The 9458-nt window shown below is 32.7% G+C and overlaps 1 protein-coding gene across 1 annotated transcript; it reads right to left on the bottom strand.

Annotated features, from left to right (window-relative positions):
* Positions 1 to 1321: 1321 nt before the first annotated feature.
* Positions 1322 to 8312, bottom strand: LOC113397052 (lipase member H-B-like). The gene is made up of 2 exons (XM_026635196.2): positions 7889 to 8312; positions 1322 to 2861 (listed from the first exon to the last, which is right to left on the bottom strand). Exons 1-2 carry the CDS (start codon positions 8004 to 8006, stop codon positions 1963 to 1965), a joined length of 1017 nt encoding a protein of 338 aa, XP_026490981.2. The 5' UTR covers positions 8007 to 8312; the 3' UTR covers positions 1322 to 1962.
* Between the last annotated feature and the right edge of the window lie 1146 nt (positions 8313 to 9458).

Here is a 9458-nt window from a genome sequence, read left to right on the forward strand (position 1 = left end):
TATCCCTTTATAGAAAGAAAGAAAGAAAGAAAGAAAGAAAGAAAGAAAGAAAGAAAGAAAGAAAGAAAAAACATTTATTGACATACACACATATAAAAAAAAAATATATATACAAAAATGGATATAAAAACAACATAATAATAAAGAAAAAATAATTAAATATAATGAATATATATTGGTTATATTGGTTGAAAAGGAAAGTCTTAATATCAAACTTTTACTGGCATAACCAAACTTCATACCCATCGTCCTGCTTAAAGCTTGCACGCCACAATAACGAAACTGCCTTCATCGCTCGCCGTCTCCTCTAACAACAATATTCATATCCAACTGCTCAGCGAGGCCTACTCCCTTCTGAGAAAGTTAACAAAGTTTTCTATCTAGCTGTTCCATTAGTATATTCACCCGTGGGAACATTTTAAACGATCTAATGTATATTAGGGTTTTTACGAAGCTGTCCTTCACCGCCGGGCACGAAATGAACATAAATTAAAATTTGAATCCGTAATCTTCGATCAAAATTCACGTATTGTATCTACTATACAGCTTATCTAACGATATAAGTCGGTGGTCTTCATCTCCTTTATAAGGTTCTGACCCAGAATTGACCATTTAATAATCCTCTTATTTTAATAACGCATATTCTTGATATATCATTATATTAGAAGGGGAAAAAAGTAAACAGATATACTACAGTAAATATATATTTAAGCAGCGATTCAGCGTGTGGCATATCACATATGTCAGTCACTATATCACGTTAGTGTGGTCATAGCTTTATGGGACAACATGCTTCTCGGTATCTCCAAGTTTAGTAAACCACGTCCTGTTTGATCATTTATCGCTGTATTTATTTTTGACTACTAATATGATCTTGGCCGGTGGTGGTGGTGTGTCATCATTTGTTCTTTCATCATCTTGAAATATTTTGTGTGTGTGTGTGTGAGACTGTATAACAAGCCCAAGGGACACGATATTTTGGATTGACCCAAATAATCTATAATGCCAGGTACTATGGTTGAAGGAGGAATAAAAATTATATTCATGGTGGGTTACATCTCCATCTTCGCTTTCCTGCAATATTTGATTGTGATTTCGCGAAAAGTGGTGAAGGTGGGGAAGCGCGCTATATTTAGTTCGATTTTTTTAAATGAAATTGTTTAAATTCAATCAATAATTTATTAATATAAAATAAAAACGTATAACGCACAATAAATATTAAAAAATAATATAAAACCAGTATATTTGTATCACAGTCAAAATTAAAACTAAAATATAAAAATCGCAATGATCAAGACTATGTATGACACTATATTTTTTTAAAAATGAACCGACATTACATAACACACGATTATTACATCTATATAATTCATGAATGGTACATTAATATCGTATATATACTAAAACCTTCCCATGAGTATATTATTCAAAAACTACACGGTCGCTTAACATGAATCTCCACAAGCGCGATTTATGAAAATTAACCGTGAAGGTACTATAAGAATTCGCGCACATACAAAGTAACGGGAATAATCAGACATTATTTGAAGTCGGTTAAAACATTGGACACTTTTCTTACGAGTACGTGACAAAAGTGTAAATACCTTTTTAATGAGGAGTACGATTCTAAAAGTCATGATACGAATGTTACTTGATTCATTACTTTTAAAACGCTAACTTGATAGCAGATGATGAATTGAAGTTCCAAAATAAATTGTAACGGTTCTACCGTTCTTATTAATCTTAATATTTTTTATATTATGTTATATGAATACTAATTGTTAATTACATAAAGATTTCTAGGAATCATTCTGTAGAATCGAATATCTTCCAATGAAATTAAAATGTTTATTTAAAAACATCAAAAACACCCTACTGTTTGTTATTTATCATATCTTTTAAGCAACACGTTAATATTATTTTATTATTAATTAATAATATAATTTATTAGAAAAACGTCAGTTACCTAGACCACCAGGTTTTTATGTCGAAAGGATTAAACACTGTAATTTTGCGATCCACTTCTTGCGACTTGTGGAGGAACATACCCCGAATATTGACGTTGCATTCGTATCCCACTGCGGTCTCATTTCCACTGCAGTGATCGCTGCTCAGCTCGTTCCAACTTTTGCACCTTCGTCCTATCAACGAACGCTCGTTCATTACGGAAGCGGAGAAGAGTTTCCACGACTGTGCGTGATCGCATTCCAAGCTAACGGCCTTCTCTCGGCACTCTGGCTGTGGAGCTGACACACCATTGACGTACACGTCAGTGTGCCCTATAGGCTGCTCCAGTCCCAATACTCCCGCACTCGTGTGTATTACGTGGACAAACTTCGCGTCGCGTTTGTCGAGTCTATATTTAGAGAGGTGAGTAAAACATGGTCTAGCTGGATCTAGAGCGGTAATCTTTCCTATTTTTCTATTCAGACGGCTTTGTACCGATTTTCCCACCATTCCAGCTACATGAGCTCCTAAACTGAAACCGATTAAATGCACTGAACTTAAGGGGTATCCCTCTGAATGTAGGTTCTTGATTAATTTGAAAACCTTTTGGGCGACACTTTTGACGCGCGAAACTGATGCAACGTAACCTCGACAGAACGTAACTCGTGTGTCCAGAATTAGAATGAACGAATTTTTATGCAGTAGAGCATTGGCTAGAGCTTGTGAAGATTCATCAGTGGGCGTGTTCCACCATCCGGGGATGTAGATGACGAGCACTTGAGGGAGGCGGTGGCGAAGAGCTAAATGAGCGTTGGCCAACTTGTAACTTCTCTTGCCCTTTCGGGAGTACTCCATTATATCCAAGTCAGGCACGGACGGCCAATTGAATATCACATCCAGGGGCAAGGCGTCACCTGTAAATTAATATTTTTCTCATTTTAAATCACGTCAGCGAAACAGTGAAGTATTAAATAAGTTAGTGCAATGGAATGTACTTATAAATGTTTATAATAGCAATAAAAATATAATAATATTAATTAGCATAAATACATTATTATGAAATTACAATAAGTTTTACAATAAATCGATACCCGGATTCACATACACATATGTCATTATTTACAAATTATATAAAGTAAAGATCAATTATGTTTTATGTCTATCTTTAAAAAAAAATCTTATCTGAACCTTGAAGTTTTTAGTTGGAAAAAAATAATTTTGATATATGTGTTAGTTATTATAAAAATAAATATCTTTAAATAAGAAATCGTATTAATATATTCGTATATAATATGGGAACACATTTGTCTTAAATATGATTAAATTAAAGTCTGTATTCGTCATTGTTTGTAATAAAAAGCGTTCGTACTTTTGATCGAACATCAAACAGAAATTACTACAAGTATCGTGTTTTATAATTATAACTAACAAAGCATGTTTAATTTTAAATTAACTCTTGTCACGATGATTTCATGAAAAGAGTTAAAGATTAAATATCATTCACATAGTCATTCCATGAAACATTCGTTCTATAGATTATATTCTTAAAGATGACATTGTTTGAATTACGAATAAAAATACATAATTACATAAATTTTTAAATAATATATAGCATTTTTATGACGAAAGGACAGCAGCTCGTTACATGTTGTATTTTTGGTTGATTTTAATATTATGTTTGTAATTTCCATAGAATTTCATTCATTTACGAAGAGCCCGGAGGCGGCGGGGAATTTGAATCTGTTGGGTGAAATTCTTATATGTCCTATCAGAGCCGCCTCAAGTATGTGGCTCTAAGTTTTCTCCTTGAAAGGCTGAGTTTTTGCCAAGCGATTAAATATATTACCGAACTGTTAGTATCTCACAAAACAATTGCCAGAAAATGTTTATGAAAATATCATAGAAGTAACGAAATGTTGTCATCCCAGCGTTAATTTAATTTACTTGACGTTTCGTTGGTATAGTGGCTTGTTTATACAGCTACACATCCAGAGGTCCAAGGTTCAAATACTGGATAGAGCGAATAAAATTAATTGAATTATTTATATCAAGCAATTATTTTTAATAGCCCGAAGTTAGGAAGTACAGTGCTGACATTACTGTGTCTTGAAAAACGTGTAATGTATTTAATGCGGTGTCTGATCTCTCGCCAGTCGTGTCGAACGGACGATGAGAGTAATACGAGTATGAAATGAAAATGTCTTACGCACACTTGCGCAGTACAATATCTTCTGTAAATATGAATAATCAATAAAATAAGACGCTGTGGTCGAAATTCGGTCACGAGGACATTATTTATTAATATTCTCACAAACTACAAAATAAATCGAAATGTTCGTGTCCGTGTCATCGCGTGCAGTGCGCCCGCGCAGGTGTTGCAAAAACAAGTATAATCTGTACTGAACCTTACAACACAGCTGTCCAACTACTAAATAGCAATCATTGTAGCATTTTTACATTTATGTTTTTATATATTTAAAAGTATTTTTAATATTTACGAAATAATATTAACTTGAAAAATTATTGATATTAATGTTTTACTGAATAAATCTCAAAGGCCGGGATGATTTTTATTAGGTTCGTGATACTTTGGAGGTCAATGCACTCTCTTTATTTTCAGTAAGAAACTATTGTTATATCTTAATGAACGATTAAAAGAGACGGGCAACATTGACGACCTCCGTGGTCGAGTAGTGTGTACACCGGTTTTCATGGGTACGCCACTCCGAGGTCCCGGGTTCGATTCCCGGCCGAGTCGATGTAGAAAGAGTTTAGTTTTCTATGTTGTCTTGGGTCTGAGTGTTTGTGGTACCGTCGTTACTTCTGATTTTCCATAACACAAGTGCTTTAGCTACTTACATTGGGATCAGAGTAATGTATGTGATGTTGTCCAATATTTATTTATATTATTTATTATTTATTTGGTTCGAGATATATAAAAATAAAACTCGAATGATAGTTTTCTGTCATAATAAATATTGCAAACGAAAAAAATACTTTCATATTAATTGTATGATTACAATTAAGAAAATGAAGCATATTAAGTTACAGTCAAATTTGATAAGACATAATTTTCGTAACAGAAATGTATCCTCTACAACCTTATTTTATATTCGGATGGGACCACAATTTGAAGCAACTTTTTGTGCTTTGTAAGGTACAGGAGCATAACACTACCAGCTTCATAATTTCGTGCTACTAGCGCTTCTCAGCAGACCAACCCAACTTCTGATACCCGACCCGGGACTTGAACACGGAATCCCATTTATACACGTCCCCTTCCCCCGTAGTAACCCCTTACAAGGTTTCAAGTAGACCAGCTAACGCACTTATTTATTTACCTAACGAATCATTTACAGAGGGATGTTTGTTAATCGACAGTTTATTGATAAAATTAGAAAGATCTTACAGATTTAAAAGAAAGATAAAGAAGTTAATGATAAAACTAAAATTATGTAAGAGTTAATAAATATATATAAATTCTTAATCATTTATTTTTTCTCTGTTTCAAAAACATTGGCATGATCTAGTCGACCCTTCGTATTCTATGATCAATGTACTCTATTTAAAAAAAAACATGAGTTTAATACTGTCATGTGTTGTTTCCGTGATGCAGACAGACAGTTCGAACACGGTTTTAAACACCTCTAAATCGATAAAAATAACTCGAATGCCTTTTAAAAATTATACTATTATATATATTCATAATTTATCGGCTTAGCGAGCAAGGCTTTATTTTTATATTAAAAATATTCATGTTAATCTCTAGATTGACTGTCTACAGTTAACTGTATATTGACACTGAAATGACGCAACTTTTTACTTATATGTTAAAGGAAACGAAGATATTATATCTCAAATATCAAATATTTTAGTCAAAGTTTGAATCTACCAAAACGACAGTGGTAGATTCGTAGAATGGTCAAATGGTACCGCTTGGTAGAGTGTGGTTTATCGTGATATTTTCATTCACCCCAGTGCAATAATAATAATAATGGGGTACAAACTAGGGCCACGAAAGGGTATTGCTCGAATTTGAACTGTTAAACTTCGATCAAAAACCACGTATTCTATCCATTGAACTATCTCATGGTGAATAAATTAATTACAAATACAAGATAATATATAAATATAAACAAATAATAAATATTGGACAACATCACACACATTACTCTGATCCTAATGTAAGTAGCTAAAGCACTTGTGTTATGGAAAATCAGAAGTAGCGACGGTACCACAAACACCCAGACCCAAGACAACATAGAAAACTACTGAACTTTTTCTACATCGACTCGGCCGGGAATCGAAACCGGGATCTCGGAGTGGCGTACCCATGTAAACCGCTGTACACACTACTCGACCACGGAGGTCGTCAGATAATGCTCTTCTTCTATGTGACGAACAAAAATTATTACATCGATCTGAATTTGTAAAATATAGACGTGACCAGAACATTATGAAATTTGTATTTCCTGAATTATGAAAATATTTAGAAACAATTGCACACGGAAATATAATCATTGTGTTGTTAAAAGGAAAACGACCTATAATTATTCCTTGTGTATGATGACATAAGGAAATAAAACAATAAAGGTTTATTGTAAATGTGCCATCATTTATATCTTTTGATTTCATGAATTGTACAATTCATTCAACTGTTTTTACTACCCACAATAAGATAGAATGTGAATGATTAAAAAAAAGTAATTCACCAATACATGTTCAAACAAATATTTCTTTCGATCGCACTGGAAACAAAATAAATGATTTAATTACGAAGGTGCTGTAAAATATTGAAGCAAATATTCATTTATTTATTATATTGTTCAGGGGAAACAAAATGGAAAAAATGTCTCAAGGTTAACAGAAAATAATTAAAATTTAACCACAATTCAAAAAATGCTCATTACGTAGAACTATAATTAATGTATTAAATTATTTGTATAATGTTTTATTTATATATATTATTTATAAAAACGTCATACGTCATAATGGCACTTCTCTCCCTTGCCTTGAATAATTTCTAACAGTTCGTCCACGTTCAATGTCGTCTGAAATGTAATCCATTCCCCAGATTTTATCATCGAACAACAATGTATTGTATTACAATACAGTGAGCCAGTGTTTAGCAAAATTTGGTTAAAATATTATTTACATCACATAAAGTTATCTCTCTGCAGATTCCGGTACATGTATTATGTATGTATGTATGTATGATTGTTAAAATGGAAGTTAAATAGAGGTTTCGGTCCTTATCTGCACCAATCTATTATCAAATGTTGAATAAATATGATTTTATTTATTTATAATTACAAAATAATTGCTTTCTAAATATTTTATTTAATTAGACTTTGATTATTTAAAAGTCATCGTAATAATATGAAATTGTATACTGTATAAAGTAAATGATGATATATACACAGATATTTATTGATAAACAGTAAAAATAAGTACGCTACAGGACATGTTACATGAAATAAAAGCATGTTTAGATTTTTCCAAAACAAGAGAAACATTACAGATATACCTGACAAGATCTAACAATATTAAGGCAATCGTATTAGAAACTTCTTCAGTTAAACCTTTATTGTTAAGGAACCTATTATTCAACCCTGGAGGTCTTCTATTTAAAATAAATAAATATTGGACAACATCACATACATTACTCTAATCCCAATGTAAGTAGCGAAAGCACTTGTGATATGGAAAATCAGAAGTAAAGACGGTACCACAAACACCCAGACCCAAGACAACATAGAAAACTAATGAACTTTTTCTACATCGACTCGGCCGGGAATCGAACCCGGGACCTCGGAGTGGCGTATCCATGAAAACCGGTGTACACACTACGCGACATATTACAATTTAATGAACTGACACTATTCTGGTTATGAGGGATTAGTTTAAGAATCACCTACAGCCTTAATGAGATGTCACCTACATGTAGCGGACGCGACCCTAATCAGCTGATCCAGGCCCTTGTTGACTGGCGGCACTAGTGCTGTCACGGCTGAGAGCAGCACCGCCGTCACACAAAACACTCCCACTAATCTGTTCATCACTCATAACGTTTCCGCTGGTGAAGATGTAAAGTCTGTTCTACATATCTTTCACTTTTTAACCTGCCTATTAACCTACATGATTAACATCAAAATTAACGCATCATTTTCACACGGATGTTTTTAATATATTTTATTTATAAATATTATCATAAACGATTTGTTCAACGTCTCATTAGTTAATATTAAACATCGAAATAATTCACAAGTCGCGAATTAATAAAATAACACGTTGTTATGTTTTTCAACAGCACGTATTAGTCGCTAGTGGTACCACGCATCACGTCTGGCAGAGCTACCACATCGCCGGTCGCGTCACAACTGCCTCTAAACACAACGCAACTAACTATATAAAACGTACATATTACGGTTACCGCCTTGATCTTGAAACGTTGAAACTAACGTTTAATCTGGTCCATTAACCTTAATAATTTCTTTACCGTTTTTTTTTAAGGAAATGAGAAACGATTTTAGCAACACTAATTATAAACATTATTTATGTAATAAAAAATAACAAACAAATGCAAAATATTAATTAATATTGTTGCTAAATTTTGTAAAATAAATTTAATTGCAAAATAAAATAAAAATGTTAGATGCAAAGGGTTGCTATACCTAAATTGTGACAAGGAAATCTTACAAGAAATTTGTAAAATAATACATAATACACAATACACAACAACATATTTAGTTTATATATATATACTAGCTACTCGTCCCAGCGTTGCACGGATAGGAGAGTCTACATAAAACATTTATAAACAATTTAGTAAATTTATTCCTTTATATAAACTTAAACGCAAAAAACTATCGAAAAAAATTATGAATGTCATAAATTAATATTCGAAACGACGAACATTAGTCATAAAAAAATATGTGTTTATTGTGTTACACAATACTTAATCTACCTATAACGGATTAGGAACCAAAACGCAGTAAGTCACTAGTAAGGACTACTTGCGTTAGGTTATAATTTATAAAGAAAAAGACGATAAACATTGTAATAGGCAAACTAATTTATAATATGATATCCATAAGTTACTCTCAATACTAATATTGCTGACAGTATACGTTATACTTTGTTTTATTTTATACACTTTATTGACAAAATCTTTGTCGATACAAAAGGCGGACCAAGGACTAAAGCCTTCCTCTACCAGTCAACCTTTAGACTATTCAGAAATACACGAAGGCGTTACTACAATAACACAATAATATTCAAATAAAATAAATTACACACATAAATATCTAATTCTTATACAAACAATAAGAGCCGAGATGGCCAAATGGTTAGAACGCGTGCGTCTTAACCAATGATTGCGGGTTAAAACACAGGCAAGCTCCACTGAATTTCTATGTTAATTTGTGTTTATAATTCATCTCGAGCTCGGCGGTAATGAAAAACATCGTGAGAAAACCCACATGTGATTAATTTCAATGTAATTCTGCCAT

The sequence above is a fragment of the Vanessa tameamea genome, chromosome 19 (genome assembly GCF_037043105.1).
Source record: "Vanessa tameamea isolate UH-Manoa-2023 chromosome 19, ilVanTame1 primary haplotype, whole genome shotgun sequence".
Taxonomy (NCBI): Eukaryota; Metazoa; Arthropoda; class Insecta; order Lepidoptera; family Nymphalidae; genus Vanessa; species Vanessa tameamea.